This window comes from Colobus angolensis, unplaced genomic scaffold (assembly GCF_000951035.1).
Source record: "Colobus angolensis palliatus isolate OR3802 unplaced genomic scaffold, Cang.pa_1.0 Scaffold329, whole genome shotgun sequence".
NCBI lineage: Eukaryota > Metazoa > Chordata > Mammalia > Primates > Cercopithecidae > Colobus > Colobus angolensis.
Window position 1 is genome coordinate 587879 of NW_012116588.1, and position 18313 is coordinate 606191.

Genomic DNA, 18313 nt, shown 5'->3' on the forward strand with positions numbered 1-18313 from the left:
TCTCGGCCTCCCAAAGTGCTGGGATTACAGGCTTGAGCCACCGCGCCCGGCCAATTTTTGTATTTTTAGTAGAGATAGCGATTCACCATGTTAGCCAGGCTGGTTTTGAACTCCTCACCTCAAGTGATGCTTCTGCCTCGGCCTCTCAGAGTGCTGGGATTACAGGCATGAGCCACTTCGCCTGGCTGAAACACTGATTTTTATATAGATGTGCAAAACAGTGGTGATATTGGGAGGGATTTAGGAGAATCAGCAACACCTGAGCGATTTCAGAAAGAAGCCTAGTCGATAGCCAGATTTCAGTTACAGCCTGAAAGATGGATGAGAAGGTTTGAAAGAGAGTAGAGGGTGTGAATGCTTTTTGTTTGCCATCAGAAGAAGCATCCAGAGATCCCATTAGAAAGGTTTGGGTTAGAAGAGAGAAAAGAGAGGGACTTACATTTTGAATAGTGTCTAAGGATCAGTCCCAGTATCTGAGACCAGTGGGTATCTTTGGACTATGAGAGAAGCCAGCTACTGCTTGGATAAAGTAGACTTCTAAGAGTGATCTAGATAGCTTTGGTACTGGGAGGGCTCTAGTACATTGGTGGTGTACCAGATGGTGAGTGCTCTATGAAAACCTTTATGCCCCTCACTGCCATCTTAAGTCTTCTTGTGGGAACTGGTGAAATTAGGATTGAGGTGCTACTAAGCAGATATTTGTATCTGGTTGAGTAATAAGACGTCCTCTGGAGATACCTAAAAATACGGAGGTGGAGTAGCTGGGGATCTGTGGGCAGGATTTTGCAGAAGTTGAGTTTGAATTACGTAGTTAGTAAGGCCATGTCTTGTACTCACAGGCTTTTGAGGCACAGGGAAATTTGGGTTATGTTGCTCATGGACCCAAAGCAGCGGAGTAGGCAAAAGAGGAACATCTTTCCTATCATTGGACTTTGATGTCACAATATTAGAGGGGTCCCCAGGCAGTGCTGCATACACTCAAAATAGTGAAACCACCTTGGTTTTTACTTACAGCTTACTCTCATGCAAAACATGAATCTAGAAGTGATGGGGTAGGTTAGGAGATAATTCTGAGTGACACACTATACAGGTTTAGTATCCCTTATCCAAAATGCTTGGAAACAAAAATGTTTTGGATTTCAGATTTTTTTTTCCAGAGTTTGGAGTATTTACGTTATACTTATAGGTTGAGTATCTCTAATCCCCAAATCCTAAATGCTGCAATGAGCATTTTCTTTGAGTGTCATGTTGGTACTCAAAAAGTTTCTAGTTGGAGCATTTTGGATTTTGGATTTTTGGATTAGGAATGCTCAGCCTGCACTGAATTCAGAATAACTGTTGGGACTACTGTAGAACCTGGGGTATGGGGAAGTAGAAGGGAGCATCTGTTTTACTTTGACTTTTCTATGCTTGAGGCGAAGAACTTGACCTCCCAGTAAATCAGCAGGAACTGGGGAAGAAGAGGAGGTGGCAGGAGACAGCCGTTTTTAACCTCTGATGGTCACAGGCTCACATGACAACATTAAAGAGGAAAGGAGAGAAAAGTTCATATTTGGTTGTTTACTATGTAACGACAGGCACTGTTAAGCTTTATGGTAATCCTCATGGGAGCTTTCTGAGGTAATAGGCATTATTCTTTTCATTTTATAGGTGAGGAAACAAAATCACAAAGGTTAAATATTAACCTTTAATAATAATAACTTGTTCAAAGTTAAAAGTGATGAACTGGCCAGGCGCAGTGGCTCACGCCTATAATTCCAGCACTTTGGGAGGTCGAGGTGGGCGGATCACGAGGTCAGGAGATCGAGACCATCCTGGCTAACACGGTGAAACCCCATCTGTACTAAAAATACAAAAAATTAACCAGGTGTGGTGGTGGGTGCCTGTAGTCCCAGCTACTCTGGAGGCTGAGGCAGGAGAATGGCATGAACTCGGGAGGCGGAGCTTACAGTAGGCCGAGATCGCGCCACTGCACTCCAGCCTGGGCGACAGAGCGAGACTCCGTCTCAAAAAAAAAAAAAAAAAAAGTGATTAACCTTAGGATTAGATATCAGATTTGTCTTGACTCCAAAGTCTGGGCCCTTCCTTCCTGATAGGGGTTGTAGCTTGTTGGGATTGGTGTGGTAGGTCCTGTTAGCAAAGGGAAACTAAAGCTTCTTCCGTAGAAATAGGGGAGAAATTAAGGCAGTTTTAGAGAATAAAAAGGGTCTTTCAAAGGGAATGACCTAGAGAGTAAATAGGGTCTTTCAAAGGAAAGGGTAGAAAGTAGGTACCTAGGTAGAAGAGGCAGCAGAGAGGATGGTTGGTTCTGATTAATGCTTAATTATCTCCTGACCACTGGTAGGAAGGTAAGGGGTGAGGGCAAGTTAGTAAGAGGACGTGATCCAAGCTTTCCAGCATTTTCTCCTAGTTTTCTCTATCTAGGCAGAGACTCCTCTCTAGCTTTGCCGTCAAATTCTGGACACAGATAAGCACTTGATTTAGGGAGGCAGGCTGGCCGTCCAGAGAAGCTTTGACTCTGTCCTTCCCTCTTTCCTCTGGTAGAAGGGCGTGTGACTGAGTGGAAAGTATACACAGGCAGGAGTAAGGAGACCTGTGTTCCAGTGGAGTTTCTGATGAACAGAAGTGGCAGTAGTGATTCCGAGAAATGCGGTAGGTAGAGTGACACTTGTTTATTCGTGGAAGGTAAGTATAGATTGTTTTCTCAGGGGAGCCTGAGAAGCATCTTTAGGGAGGGAGTCAGGGAGTAGGCCCAAAGAACTGACTTATTTGGCAGTTTCGGCAAGGATCCGCCGGAGCTGTTTCTTGATCCTTGGCTGCCAGGGCCCTATGGCCTGTGGCCTATGTTTTCGTGGTTTCAAGCAGTACGGTGGGAAAGCAGGTGTTTTCTTTTGGCCTACTTTGGTGATGGACTTTGCCGTAAACAAGGGGTTAAGCTTTGCAAGTCGAAAGTCTTGAATAGTTAACTCTTCTGGGTTCTCAGGCTCTTTCCGGAACCTTGTGGGCTCTGCCTTCACATTGGTCTTAGGTGCCTCATATACAAAGAGAACCTTGTTTTTCAGCTTGTTTTGGATCCAGGGATCAATTGAGGCACAAAGGATTAATGTTTCTTGTAGCTGCGTTGAAACAAAGGTCCTAGTGCTGGCTCACTTTGGGTTCAGGCTAGGAGACTCCAGAGAGGGGACACCCAAAGGAAGGGGGAATTCTAGCCACAGGGCACTGTGGCCCCAAGGAACAAGGTCAAGGGACAGTGTCTAAGGGCTCATGACCCTCTCCTCCTGACAAGGAGCAAATGGTGGTGACATAGGTGGGAGAAGCTTGGAGGAGGGAGGGATAGAGAAGAGGAAAAGATGGGCAGGAATGCCTTACTTACACTCTTCTTCACAGCCTGGTGGTTTTCTGCATCTAGTAAATCCAGGAGCAAGTGGAACACTTGTGGGCTGCGGATCCCCAGGACACCCTGGTAGAGGCAGAGTGAGAGTGCCTATGTAGTCAGCCGCAGAAAGATGCCTTACACTCTTTGCCATTCTAGCCCCTTTGTGAGACTCTGCAGCATAGAGAGCGGGGAGATAGGGTTTCCCAGCTGAGATACTTCTTTCCTTGCCATTTGGGACCACTACATGGGACTTTAATGCCCATATTTGCTAGGAGGAGTCGACAATTTTGGCAGCATCTAAGCAACACCCCTCACATCAATCTTCTGTCCCTTAGCCCACCCACCCCCAACCCTGAAGAAAAGGTTATCTTAACTCTCAGTAGGGCTGGAATTCTAAAATAAACAACTTCCCCAAAATTTACAGGCCTTTATTCCCCTCAGTGACTCTGCTCAATCGCCTACTCCCCCTGCCATCAACACAGGAATTGGGTCAGAGAAGCAGAGCCCGCCTTACCAAAGAGATGACTGCTTCCTGGCGTGCAGTGGCATCTGGGTTCATCAGTTGTCTGTGTAGAAGGGAGTGAGTATGTTATAGCTGAATTAAGGAGTAGGGGAAGTGGAAGGGAGGCTGGTTGATTTTTAGGTCCAGAGTGAATTAGGCAAAGTGATGCTAATTTCATTCATTTCCTTCTCTTGTTTCTTGGATCAGAAAAGGGGCTGGGAGAGGAAAAAGAGGCACCACAGTTTGCCAGAAGGCACTGAATGATGATCAGGACTGTCCAGAACTTTTCTTTTAAAAGTTCTTTTCATGTCATATTTTCAGCTTTATAGCAACCTATACCTAACCTTGGTAGGTATTATTATTCTCTCTTTACAGATGAACAAAAGCTCAGGGGTCAAAGAGTTACTTGGTTAGGGGCACAGGAAAGGGAGAGCTCAGGATCTGCTGAACTGCAGGTTCTCAGCTCTCACTGACCCTCTGCCCCCTTCCCACTGATGCTCTCACTGACCCTCTGCCCACTTCCCACACCTAGGATTTGGCCCTGGCAGCTCCCAGGCCACTCACGCCTCCACCAAGTTCATCATCATAGGCTTCAACTTGAGTTCTTCCACAGTTTGAGCCACAGCCTGCCTCACAGCCTGCAGAGGGATCAAAATGAGTCAACAGAGAGAGGGAATGCAAGGGTGTACACTTAAGAGCCTCTCAAATCTTTACGATGTTTTGAGACATTTTTGAACATTTCCTTTGTGCTACATAGAGTCCCTGCCTTGAAGAGCTCATAGTCTGGTGGAGGAAGCAGACAAGTAAATAGGCAATTACAGTACTGCATAGGGTACACATAGGGTCTCCTAACTCAGTCTTGGGTGCCAGGAAGACTTCCTGGAAGAGGTGATACCTGAGCTGAATGAAACTTGGAAGGTGAGTAGGAGTTAACCAGGCAGATGGTTGGGGTTGGTCAGATTTTAGGAGCAGAAGGGAGAGCATATTCAAAAATCTGGAGGCAGGAGAAGGTGCAGAGAGGATGGGGAGCTGAAAATAGTTCAGCTCAGAGAGGTGACCAGATGGACTCTTCCAAGCACTCTGAGTGCTCTAATTACCCTGGGACAACAGGTATAAATCAGGACATGGTTGTCATAAGCATAGTTGGTGCGTGGTTCTGGCGGGGAGAATGATGAGAGGTGAAGCTAGAGAGGCAAGCAGGCTTGAGCTGTGGAAGCAACATAAGCCATCCACAGGGCATTGGGAACCGATAGAAAGTTTTATGCAGAGAAGGCACAATCTGATTTATATTTTTAAAAAATGTCTTTAGAAATATAACACCTAGTTTTATAACAAGCTATAGTAAATACAAAAGCAAGGGAACATAGAGGAAGGTAGGATTAATGCTGGTTGGTGATTTGGGAAAGCTTCCCATAGCAGGTATTGTTGGGATTGGTCTTGAAGGAGCCATACAGTATTTTTAGTAGGCAGAAGGGGAGAGCGGTTACTTACTGGTGCGAGTGAATAGTATGAGACAGTTTTTTACCTTATAGAAGGAAGGATGACTCAGATCATTTTAACCTGAGAGAACTGCCTGAGCAAAGGCAAGGTGATATGAAAACATGAACTGCGTTAGTTGAACAAGAGTAGGTCAGGATGAATATGATACTTTGGGGGAAGCCAGGGGAGGTCTCCAGAAAAGGGAAAAGAGAAAGGTTTGGGTGTCTCTGGGCTTGGGAGCTTTGGTCTCACTTACGAGGAAGGGTTCATTATGCGTCTTCCTCCTGAGCAGGTTAAATGTGAGTTCCTCTAGCCCCTGTGCCTGAATCTGTTCCAGCCCAATGGTCTTGAGCATTTGAGTGGCTTCAAAGCGGTCCTGAGGTCGGGGGTGAGGGTTAGTGGGGAGGTGTGAAAGATGGATTCCCTTCTTCATCCCCTAACCCTATCCTAGTGCCGGGAAAGGAAGGGTACAGGCAGTCCAGAGCTTACCTCAAGGACACTGGAAGAACACAGCTGGTCTAGGATGGCCCTGATGACTGGGGCTGAGTGCACATGCATCACCTTGACCAGCATCCTAAGTGCCTATGAAGGGCAGGGTAGGGCAGGGTGTACAGGGCCTATAGGCATCTGTGTGGCCAGGTGGACTTGAGGTCTGAGCCTAGAACTGGTGAGGAACAGCTAAGGTCCTTTTTCCTGCCTCTTGGCCTCTTGAGAACAGAAGTTCATGTGTGCATATACATAAATGAACACCCATACCTATCAAATATACACAGACACATGTACACTTATATGTCTATATGACCCCATACTCACACATGGACATAATTATAAGCACGCAGAGGATCCTGCAGTGCTCCACCACTAGGATGGCAGGATCCAGACCACACACAATTCAGCAGCAGCTTCTGTTTCCCCAGGTATCCCAGCCTCCCACCCCTCACACCTTCATCTGCTGGGTCTTGAGTCCTTGGCACAGGCACTGCAACAAGAACTCTTGGACCATGTTGCTGTGAGGCCTCAGGAAACCCAGGCACAGGGCTGCCTCCAGAGATGCTTCACTGGATGACTTCTTGATCAGTGTCTGTAGTACAGGCACCAGCTTGCCCTCATCCCCAACTTGAGTCCGCTGTGAGGGAGACAGGACACAAAATGGGTAGGGGGAGGGGCTATGTATTTAGCCAGGCTTTGTGCTTTATGCTTCCAGACTATATTCACCTGCCTCCCTAAAATGAATCTTGTGCATCAGATTATTTCACCCAATTAACTTATTCTTGCTGTCACCTACTTTCTCCTAGGTCAGATCTCATTTCTCTATAACTATCTAATGGATGGATCACTGTTACTCTCTTCAACACTTCTTCTGTGTTAATTCCTGTCATTTAAAAAAATATACATGTGAGTGATCCCATACCTCTCCTCTGATATCCTTGTTCTCTTCTCTGCCTCAGCCATCCCACTGAGAGACCTGATCATTACCCACAAATGCAGCTTCTCCATAATCTCCATTTCATGGATCCCACTCTGACCATCACCTCTTTTTCCAGCTCCCGAGGCCAACAATTGTTTGACTCCACAAGGGACTAATAATCCATTAAGCCTGCCACCTTTGCATTCCTCCACACCTCCGTCCCTCTTGACCCAGCTTAAATTCCATGATCCTGCTGTAATCACTCCCCTTCCTCACTCTCAACTTCTTTACCCACTCTTGCTTCATTCTACTCCCTGGACAAAACTACAATCCTGGCTAAATCCAACTCTCCACTTTGTGCCACCACTTCCTGGAGAAAAACACTGTGGCAGTGAATGATCTTATTAAAATGTGTGAACACAGACCTCATATAGACCCTCAATGCTGCCTGGTAATCATACTGTTTTTCCCTGGGCAGTTCTCTTTCTCACTCTTTTAATTCACATCGTTTCTGGAACACTTCTTCCTCTATTCTTATTCTTGGCTAATGACCTTGCTTTCTACTTCACTGAGAAAATAAAAGCAACTAGAAAGGAAGTTCCATAGACTCCTACGACCACTTCTGTCCAACTTCCAATACTTGCACCCATATGCCCTTCCTTTCTACTTGTTAACTATGGACTATAACCATCTATCTAAGGCCAGTCTCCACTTGTGTCAGACTTTATCTCTTCTCACCTGTTTAAGGACATCATTTAAGAACATTGCTATTTTTCACACACTCTTCAAAGTCCTTATTTATTTATTTATTTATTTTTTGAGATGGAGTCTTGCTCTGTTGCCTAGGCTGGAGTGCAGTGGCACGATCTTGGCTCACTGCAAGCTCCACCTCCCAGGTTCATGCCATTTTCCTGCCTCAGCCTCCTGAGTAGCTGGGACTCCAGGCACCCACCACCACGCCAAGCTAATTTTTTTGTTTTTGTATTTTTAGTAGAGACAGGGTTTCACCGTGTTAGCCAGGATGGTCTCGATCTCCTGACCTCGTGATCTGCCCCTCTCTGCCTCCCAAAGTGCTGGGATTACAGGGGCGAGCCACCGCGCCCAGCCCAAAGTCCTTATTTTTCTAACAACTGGATCATTACTCCTCAGTGTGGAAACATGCTGTTTTCTTTTTTCTTGACTCTACTTCTGTGCCAACTACCACCTTTCTAGCAAAACTTGGAAAGTTGTCCATATTTGCTGTCCCTAATTTCTTTCTTCCCAATCTCTCTTAAACTCACTCAAATCAGGCTTTCACCTCCACTACTCCACCAAAATGGCTCTATTAAGATAATCAATGATTCAGCTGGGCGCAGTTGAACCTGGGCGACAGAGTGACCCATCTCAAAAAGAAAGATAATCAATGATTCCCACATTGTTAAATCCACATATGAGTCTCAGTCCTTACATGACTTGGTATGTTTGATTTCTCTTCTCTCCTGGATGTATGTTCTTCACTTGATTTTCAGAACACCACACTCTTGGTTGTCTTCCTACCCTACTGGCCACTCCTCAGTATTTACTTGTTCCTTCCCTTCTCCCTGACCTCCTAATATTGGGGTGCTCCAAAGCTCAGTGATCTCATCTAGTGTAGTGACATCATATGCTGACAACTCCCAGATTTCCTTCCCTAGTTCAGACTTCTATCCTAAACTCCAAATTGTATATCTAACCATTTACTTACCGCCTCCCTTGGAGTTCTGGTAGATGTTTCAGACATAACTTATCTAAAACTAGATTTCTGATGCAAACTCCAAACCTCTTCTACAGCTTTCTCAACCTTAGTTGATAACAACTTCATCTTTTCAGTTGCTAGGCCAAAAATCTTGGCTCCATCCTGGGCAACAAGAGCGAAACCCCATCTCAAAAACTCCCAAAATTATATATATCCAGAATTAAATCACTTCTTACCAACTCCACTGGGATCCCCATGGCCCAAGCCATTATCACATCTCGTCAGGATTATTTCAGTAGCTCCTAATTGATCTCCCTGCTTACACTTTTGGCCCCTAACCCCCAGTCTTTTTGCAGCATATAAGTCAGAGTGAACCTTTTGCAATGTAAGTTACATCGTGTTATTCCTCTGCTGAAAAACTTCTAATGGCTCCCTATTTCTTTTCTTTTCTTTTCTTTTTGAGACAGAGTCTTGCTCTGTCACCAGGCTGGAGTACAGTGGCATGATCTTGGTTCACTGTAACCTCCACCTCCCGGATTCAAATGATTCCCCTGCCTCAGCCTCCCAAGTAGCTGGGATTACAGATGTGCGCCACTACGCTCAGCTAGTTTTTTGTTTTTTTGTTTTTTTTTGTATTTTAGTAGAGATGGGGTTTCACCATGTTGACCAGGATGGTCTTGATCTCCTGACCTTGTGATCCACCCACCTCGGCCTCCCAGAATGCTGGGATTACAGGGCTGAGCCACTGCACCCAGCTGGCTCCCTATTTCACTCAGAGTAAAAGCCCAAGTACTTAAAACAGCCCAGAAGGCCACATATGACTTAGTCTCCTATTAACTTCTTTAACCTGACCTCATTTCTTATTGCTGTATTCTTACTTCACGTTAACCACACTGGCCCTCTTGCCTTTTTTTTTTTTTTTTTTTTTTTTTTTTTTTTTTTTTTTTTACTTTTTAAATGGTTTTATGTGCAAATAATGAGCAGATGTTGTACCCATAAATTCTACTTTCCAAAAACGAGCTTTTTAAAAGAAAACCACATAATAACTTTTAAAAGGCACTGGGATTCCTCTGCTTCTAGATCATTGGTAGGCTAGAAAAATAAAGTTTGTTCTACCAGGAATGACAAGTTAGAACTGAATATTCTCCAAAGTAGAAACTCTAGAGTGTAGTGTCACTCCAGGCAAAGATTATTCAGTTCTCATCCCCAGCATCCACGACTACCTGTCAGAAGGGTTAAACCAGGTCAAAACAGTCCAGCATAATTAGGCTTCATCAAACAATGTCATTATGCTCTTCTAAGATGCAAATAAACCAAAATAGGAAATATTAAAATCAAAATAATATTTGACACTGTCATACAGATGGTTAGTTCCTTGGTGTATTCCTCCTTCTGTAACATTAATAAAGGGAATATTTTACTGCAAAGAATATTTTGTTTTATATATCACTAGCCATGGATTTTTGCCATTAGTTATTATATGCTGTCTAATGTCATTATCCAAATGGCATAACCGTTTTATGTCCCCAATTCCCTTCTGTAGTTATAAGTAGAATTTTCATGATTTACATAAATCTATTAGTGAAGATTTAACACTGAGATGAAATCTAACATTCATAGTACCTGATGTTTTGTAGATGGCAATGTAGGAAAGATATATTTTAATAACTTTTCACTTAAGTGACCTTATGTAAAAAATAAACTAATAATTTAGCAGTTCCAAGTCTTCAAAGGGCATTTTCATATGTACATAAAAGAAATGGTTACAGAGATTTTTAAGAAGCATCCTCTTGTCCACATCTTCTTGTAACTGCTGTACCATTTTCTCTTCCAACTGCTTCACTTTGCCTGCAAGAGGGGCTCGGATAAGATGGATGTTTTGCTTGACTTCTTTGATATCCTGAACTTTCTTAGCTCTTTATTTTTCTTCAATCTGTTCATTATAAATTTAGCATGGCATTTCTGTTTGATCTCTTCAACTCTCTTAATTGCATCAATAGTTTTATTCCATCGCTCTTGCTAGTATTTGATAGGTTCATTTCTACGTTTTTAAATTCAAATGAATTATCCACTGTAAGCTCTTTCCGGAATGCTTTGGTCCACCTAACTTTGTGAGGATTGCGCTTATTTTTATAGTTTTTATGACATTTAGATTTACAAAATCTGAACACCTTGCAATCATTGCGGACAGGCATCATGTCGTGGCTGGGGGTAGGTGGGCCCCGAAGAGAAGTAACACTTCTTGATACCCTTGTTGAACCTGTGTAGGTCCGCACCAACCAAACGCCATGCTTGAAAGCCCTCTTGCTTTCTTTTTTTTTGAGACGGAGTCTTGCTCTGTCGCCCAGGCTGGAGTGCAATGGCCGGATCTCAGCTCACCGCAAGCTCCGCCTCCCAGGTTTACGCCATTCTCCTGCCTCAGCCTCCCGAGTAGCTGGGACTACAGGCGCCCGCCACCTCGCCCGGCTAGTTTTTGTATTTTTAGTAGAGACGGGGTTTCACTGTGTTAGCCAGGATGGTCTCTATCTCCTGACCTCGTGATCCGCCCGTCTCGGCCTCCCAAAGTGCTGGGATTACAGGCTTGAGCCACCGTGCCCGGCCCCCTCTTGCTTTCTTAACCATGCCAAACATACTCCTCCCTTTGCATTGGTCCTTCTGCCTGGAATGTCTTCTCTCAGATATCTGTAAGGCTAACCCACTCACTTTCTTTATGTCTTTGCTCAAATGCACCTTCTAAATGAAGCCTTCCCTGTCTACTATATTCAACATTGCAACCCATCCCTACTCCCGCTTGTCACTCCTGATCACTCTTACTTACCCTGCTACGTAATTGTTTCCATTGTACCTGTCACCTCTAAGATACTACATAGTTTTCTTTTCCTTTTTTTTTTTTGAAATGGAGTTTTGCTCTCATTGCCCAGGCTGGAGTGCAATGGTGCAATCTTGGCTCACTACAACCTCTGCCTCCTGTGTTCAAGCAATTCTGCCTCAGCCTCCCAAGTAGCTGGGATTACAAGTGTGTGTCACCATGCCTGGCTAAGGTTTTTGTTTTTTGTTTTTTTTGTATTTTTAGTGAAGACAGGGTCTCACCATGTTGGTCAGGCTGGTCTTAAACTCCTGACCTCAAGTGATCCACCCGCCTCAGCCTTCCAACGTGCTGGGATTACAGGTGTCAGCCACCATTCCCAGCCTAATTTTCTTTTTTTTTGTTTTTTTTTTTTTTTTGAGACGGAGTCTCGCTCTGTCGCCCGGACTGGAGTGCAGTGGCCGGATCTCAGCTCACTGCAAGCTCCGCCTCCCGGCTTTACGCCATTCTCCTGCCTCAGCCTCCCCAGTAGCTGGGACTACAGGCGCCCGCCACCTCGCCCGGCTAGTTTTTTGTATTTTTTAGTAGAGACGGGGTTTCACCGTGTTAGCCAGGATGGTCTCGATCTCCTGACCTCGTGATCCGCCCGTCTCGGCCTCCCAAAGTGCTAGGATTACAGACTTGAGCCACCGCGCCCGGCCCCCAGCCTAATTTTCTAAAAATAAATTTATTGGTTATGATGTGTCTCCCCCACTAGAATGTAACCTCCTCCATAAGGGCAGAGATCTTTGCCTGTCTGGCTCACTGCTATATCCCAAGGGCCTAGGACAGTGCGTGGCACATGATAGCTGTTTATTTTATATTTGCTGAATAAATGGATGAATGATGGATTCTCTTTTACATAGGGCAATGATGAGGTCAAAGTAAGAGAACGCTAAAGGAGAAAAAAACAGTAGGGTCTGAGGACTCTCTTGGGCCCCGTGTCTTCTTGAGAGGTTTTACCTTAGTAAGTTATTTTAGAGATGATAATAATAATGATGGTTACCACTGAAAGAGCATAGGCATTGTACTAGGTGTTTTACATACATTATTTCATTTAGTCCTCTCAACAGTACTATCAGGCAATTACAGATGCTCCTCTATTTACAATGACATCCCATGGATGAGTTTATCAGGTTGTAATGTCATGCCCATGGTAAGTTAAGGATTGTACTGAATGTGTGTTGTTTTCGCACTGTTGTAAAGTCAAAAAATCATAAGTTAAACCATCTAAATCTGGAACCATCTGTACTGTCTCCATTCTCCATTTTAAATACAAACTGCAGCTCTGAAATTTGGCTTTTCAGAAATGGACTAGTAAATGGCCAAGCCATATGCTTCTATTCCACTTCCGAGGGAACTCCTCAAGGATAGTGTCTTCCTCTATCAAAGCTGTGCTAGGTTACCTTCTTCCTCACCCAACCCCCAGCTAAACCTATCAATTACCTTGTCCAGCTTTGCCCCGTTACAGACTGTCCTCCCAATCACCTTGTCTTTAGAGACAGCAGCCCAGGAGTTAAGAGCCATTCGTAGCCCCGTCAAAGTCTCCATCCTTTGACCCTCATTTTTCTCCTTCAGCTGTTTGATGAGAGCCCGGATCACATGCTTGTTCAGGCAACCTGGACAGGGAGGGGCCTCAAGTCAGGGCAGAGCCTCTGGTACTGCTCTTCTCTGCAAGGACCTATTGAACTCCACTTTGCTATTGAGACCTAAGTTCCACATCCTAGGTACTACGGTGTTGCCCATCCTCCCAGAATACCAGGGCAGCTGACTGAACATGAACACAATTCCAAGCGCTCTCCCTCTCCCTCTCTCTAATCTCTTTTCCCTTTTCACCCCACCTTCCTCTCTTGGTTCGACATAACTGGGATAGTTCTCAGGCCTTGCCAAATGCTAGGTTGGAGTAGGTGTATGCTCCTCACCCATTTGTCCTTACCCAAAGAAGAAAGTGGTTGCACTTTCTCAACTCCCCACCAAGAGAGAGGACATACTTACCCAGGATGGCCAGGGTTCGGTAGGCCTCGTACTTTACTTTCTCTGGACCAGTTTGGGCCTAATTTAAGAGGCGGGTGGTAGGAACATATAATAAGGTGATGCAATGTCAGAGCTTTAGGGATTGTCTCAGCTTAACTACTCATTTTACAAAAGAGGAAACTGAAGCCTAGAAAGTGACCTATCCTCGAATACAGAATACAGGCAAAATGGTTCAATGGAAGGAACAATGCAGTTGGGAGTTAGATGTTTGTTCAAATCTCTATCTGGTATCTAGTAGCCACTTGGCCTTGGGCAAGACCCTTGGTCTTTCAGAGCTTTCATTTTCTTTTAGAAAAATACAGATACTAATTCCTGGTGTTGTTGTAAGAGTTAAATGAGATTATGGATATTAAGAATGCATGTTCCCAGTGGTAAGCTGATGTGTACATATGCGGTGTTTCCAGTTAAGGCAGAGAATGTACTCTGTTCTGGTTTTCAGACTTTCCTGGCTTTTCAGTCCAATGTCTTTTTGGTTAGACCAGGTGGATCTTCAGATTCTTCCTTCCCCATCTTTTAGATCCAGCTGCTCTTCTAAGAGACCAAGGACATGAGATGGGGGCATGCTGCACAGTGGTGGCTGTGTCCTTACTGGATCTGACCTGCCATCCTAGCACCCTGAGGAGCCTTGTCTATGCCCATGTGCCACACATCTCAGACCCTGTTTCCTTCTTTCCTGAACTCCAGCAGTTCTCAGACTCACCACCTGCTGTAGTGCCTTCATGACAAATTTGTCACTGATGCGTAAGCATCCCAGAGCCTGCAGGAAGAGGGATGGAGGAAAGAGAAGGAACCTTGGACACTGTCCCTAGGAGTTACCATTCTCTGGACACAGCTGGAGTTTGTGCTTGGAATACCATCCCCACAACCACCATCACATCAAGCAGCTTTTTACTTTTCAGCTCGACCAGTTCCTGGCTGTAACCACCCTCCTGTATCCTTGCCTTTTCTCACCTGTGCTGCATAGAATTGCTCATCCTCTCTGGGAGATTCCAGGCTTTTTGTGAGTTCCTGGCCATCCAAGGCAGCCAGTGGAAAGGAAGACAGAGAAAAATACAGAATTTCAAACTAAAGGGAGCTCATCCAATCCAATCCCTTTTCCTACCCTCCCTCTGTTTTTCAGGCAAGGACTGAGGGCTGAAGGATGGTGTGAGCCCAAGGGAAGGGCACCCAGAGGGAGGGAGTCCCCCACGTCCTCTCCCACATGGTCCTGACCCTTAATCTTTGCCACTTCAGGGGGTCCCAGGTAGGCTCTAAGGGCCTAGATCGCATCTCAGATTTTATAGTCAGCTTGCTCATGGGGAGATGGAACATTTGGATGTGGGTTTGATGTACCTCTTTGATGTACCTGTGTGAGAAATTGCATAGGCAGCTTTGGTCCCCTTGTACCTTCCCTCCTCAGGTTGCACCCTCACCTCTGCCACAGGGCTGCTGCCCAGCTCAGAAATGGGACCAGAGGAAGACAGATGAGGACTCGGTGATATCCACCAGAGCCAGCTGAGCCAGCCAAGCCAGGTGGAGCGGAGCTGAGCCGAGCCGAGCCGCCCTAAGCTCCTCTCTGGGACCTGTAGGCTGACTTGCCTTACTCCCTGGCCCACCCCTTCCTTGCCGTTGCTTACTTTCCTAGAAGATGTGGAGAGTGAGGAGAATATGGAGGCCAGCAAAACACACCTATGGTCATCTCTCATTTTCCTCAACATCTTCTCAGCCTCCCGTTCCTCTCGCTGATCATACAGGTCGTGCCAGTGCGTGTAGATCTCAGGTTTCTTGAAGTAGCAGTAAGGGACTGAGTTTGGCTTGCTCGGATGCTGCCTCCAGCACTCTGGACTTGGGGGAAACTCTTCCTTTGGCATCTGGGGGTTGCAAGTGGCAGAACAGTCAGAGGGGTCCCCTCGGCCCTTACTTGGGGTATGGGGAGGAGGGGGTAAAGGGAGGGAAGGACAGGGTGAGACAGATGCCCTCTAGCCTCTCATCTGAGCTGGAGTCACAGCTACAACTTAACCCATTGCATAACTTGGGCAAGTTACTTCATCCTAGCAAGGTCTCAGTCTTCTTATCTGTAAAACAAAGCTAATAATCCTTGCTCTGTGTCCCTACCAAGGTTGTTGTAAAGATCAAAAGAGATCCAGATTGTGAAGCCACTGGTGATCTGTAAATCGATCTGAACACATAGTTTGGTTAGTTGAGGATCTCAAAGCACTTTGAAAATGACATTTGGGTAGGGAAATGAAAAGGCAAGGTGTGGGGAGGATATGGAATAAAGGTGGGGAAAAGACAGACTGTTGCTCATTCAGATATTTATCCAACTATGTGCCAGGTACTGTGCTAGGTGCTCGGGTTGCAGTTATCCTTGCCCTCATGGAACTTAACAGTTTAGCAGGGAAACAGACTTTCTTAAAATAATCTATCACTTAAACAATTGTGAAACTACAGCTTTCACTGTAATGGAGGATTTTGAGTGGGTCAGGGGCTTTCTCTGAAGATTTGGCTAGGATTCATCCCTGTCTCTTCTTAAGCCTTTCTTTCACTCTTTGCAACAGATCTGGGCAACAGGGGAGAGAGGCTTCAGCTGTGGTTCCCAACTTTGTGCTGAGAAGATCATAGTAAAGGTTCTCAAGTGATTGGCATAAGTTCAAAAAATGGAGCATTGACTCACAGTGAGTAGGGTTGCAGATTTAGGAAGAAAAAAAAGAAAAAGCTCCCTCCTCCCCAACAAAAAAAAATACTAGGATGTCAAGTTAAATTTGGATTTTAGGTAATGAATGAAATATTCGGGGCACATTTGTACTAAAACACCATTTGTTGTTTATCCAAAATTCAAATTTAATTGGTCATTCTATATTTCATCTGGCAACCCAAACTGTGAAGGTTGCTAACTGTCCCTGTGTTAACTAATAAAAATGACTTCCATTAGTAAGCACTTTCTGCATAGCCAAGGCCTCATAGACTTTGTCTCATAACAACTCCACAAAGGGAGGTGGTCAGGTGTTAGCCTGTGACACAGGAAGCTCCTGAGGCTCTGAGGGGGAAAGTGACTTGTTCAAGATCACAGATTAAATGAGGGCGCCAGAGATGAATGTCAGGGTTCTATGAGCTGGCTTTAACGGGAAGGGATAGTTTGCTGCCCCTCCTAACTTTGATACAGCTCCCAGGATAGCAAAAGGGGTCTTACCTGGTAGCAGGACAAGGGCAGATGAACAGGAGCCATGGCTTTTCTGAGTTCTGGCAAGAGGAATAAGAGTATGTGTGTGGTTCAAATGAGATAGCAGTTGCAGGCTGGGCGTGGTGGCTCCTGCCTATAATCCCAGCACTTTGGGAAGCCAGGAAGGGCAGATCACCTGAGGTCAGGGGTTTGAGACCAGCCTAGCTAACATAGTGAAACCCCATCTCTACTAAAAATACAAAAAAATGGCCGGGCACGGTGGCTCAAGCCTGTAATCTCAGTACTTTGGGAGGCCGAGATGGGCGGATCATGAGGTCAGGAGATTGAGACCATCCTGGCTAACACGGTGAAACCCTGTCTCTACTAAAAAATACAAAAAACTAGCCGGGCGTGGTGGTGGGCGCCTGTAGTCCAGCTGCTCGGGAGGCTGAGGCAGGAGAATGGTGTGAACCTGGGAGGCGGAGTTTGCAGTGAGCTGAGATCCAGCCACTGCACTCCAGCCTGGGCGACAGAGCAAGACTCCATCTCAAAAAATAAATAAATAAATATATAAATAAAAATACAAAAAAATTAGCCAGGCATGGTGGCTCACACCTGTAATCCCAGCACTTTGGGAGGCTGAGACGGGTGGATCACGAGGTCAGGAGATCGAGACCGTCCTGGCTAACACGGTGAAACCCTATCTCCACTGAAAATACAAAAAAGAAATTAGCCGGGCATGGTGGCAGGCGCCTGTAGTCCCAGCTACTTGTGAGGCTGAGGCAGGAGAATGGCGTGAACCTGGGAGGTGGAGCTTGCAGTGAGCTGAGATCGTGCCACTGCACTCCAGCCTGGGTGACAGGGCGAGACTCCGTCTCAAAAAAACAAAAAAAGAAGAAAAACATTAGCCAGGGGTGGTGGTGCACGCCTGTAGTCCCAGCTACTTGAGAGGCTGAGGCAGGAGAAAATCATGTCATGCCTGGGCAACAGCAAGTAAAAAAAAAAAAAAAAAAAAAGAGACAGCAGTTGCAAAGATGGGTTAAAGAATAAATACATTTGAGCATTTATTTATTCAGCATTTAGTGACTACTACTACCAGATATTTCACCAGGCACCAGGGAGATAAGGTATAATTCCTACCTTTAAGTGGCACATAGCCTTCTACTACCTTCCTAATTCAATATGTGATTTGTGGAGCAGCAGCATTGCTGTGCATATTAGAATATTTGTGGGAATTTTGAACATGTCTAGGTCCTTCATCAAACTAATCAAATCAAATTCTGTGGGGATGGGGCCTAGGCATTTTGGAAAGCTCCCCAGAAGATTCTAATGTGCAGCTGAGGGTGAAAACCACCGGGGTCATTCAGTGTCTCAAACTTGATTGTGCATTAGAATTACCTGGAAAGGCTGGGCATGGTGGGTCACATCTGTAATCCCAGCCCTTTGGGAGGCCGAAGCTGGCAGATTGCTTGAGCCCAGGAGTTCGAGACCAATCTGGGCAACAAAGTGAGACCGCCCCCTAACCCTCAATTAGAAAAAAAAAAAAAAAATCACGTGGAGAGTTTGTTAAAACATAGATTTCTGGGACTCATACCCACAGTATCTGATTCACTAGATTAGGGTTGGGGTCTGAGAATTTGGATTTCGTGTTTTTTGTTTGGTTTTGTTTTGTTTTTATTGAGACAGAGTCTTGCTCTCTTGCCCGGGCCGCTGGAGTGTAGTGGCACAATCTTGGCTCAGGTCAATCTCTGCCTCCCAGGTTCAAATGGTTCTCGTACCTCAGCCTCCCGAGTAGCTGGGATTATAGGCACCTGCC

General features: G+C 45.4%; 1 protein-coding gene across 3 annotated transcripts in view; it reads right to left on the reverse strand.

The window, feature by feature from the left end:
* Positions 1–2648: 2648 nt before the first annotated feature.
* Positions 2649–18313, reverse strand: part of HEATR9 (HEAT repeat containing 9) — a 17011-nt gene continuing 1346 nt past the window's right edge. Inside the window, exons 2-15 of one of the 3 annotated variants that reach the window (XM_011951864.1) lie at positions 16528–16577; positions 15027–15208; positions 14571–14703; positions 14310–14366; positions 14059–14115; positions 13320–13377; positions 12813–12943; positions 6301–6483; positions 5847–5939; positions 5614–5733; positions 4443–4516; positions 3891–3942; positions 3374–3460; positions 2649–3116 (exon numbers count right to left, since the gene is read on the reverse strand). In XM_011951864.1, the coding sequence (XP_011807254.1) occupies positions 2766–3116; positions 3374–3460; positions 3891–3942; positions 4443–4516; positions 5614–5733; positions 5847–5939; positions 6301–6483; positions 12813–12943; positions 13320–13377; positions 14059–14115; positions 14310–14366; positions 14571–14703; positions 15027–15208; positions 16528–16577 (1628 nt within the window). In that variant the 3' untranslated portion in view covers positions 2649–2765. Of the gene's footprint in view, positions 3117–3373; positions 3461–3890; positions 3943–4442; positions 4517–5613; positions 5734–5846; positions 5940–6300; positions 6484–12770; positions 12944–13319; positions 13378–14058; positions 14116–14309; positions 14367–14570; positions 14704–15026; positions 15209–16527; positions 16578–18313 lie in introns of all 3 variants that reach the window. The other 2 variants (XM_011951863.1, XM_011951865.1) reach the window with 2 other exon arrangements.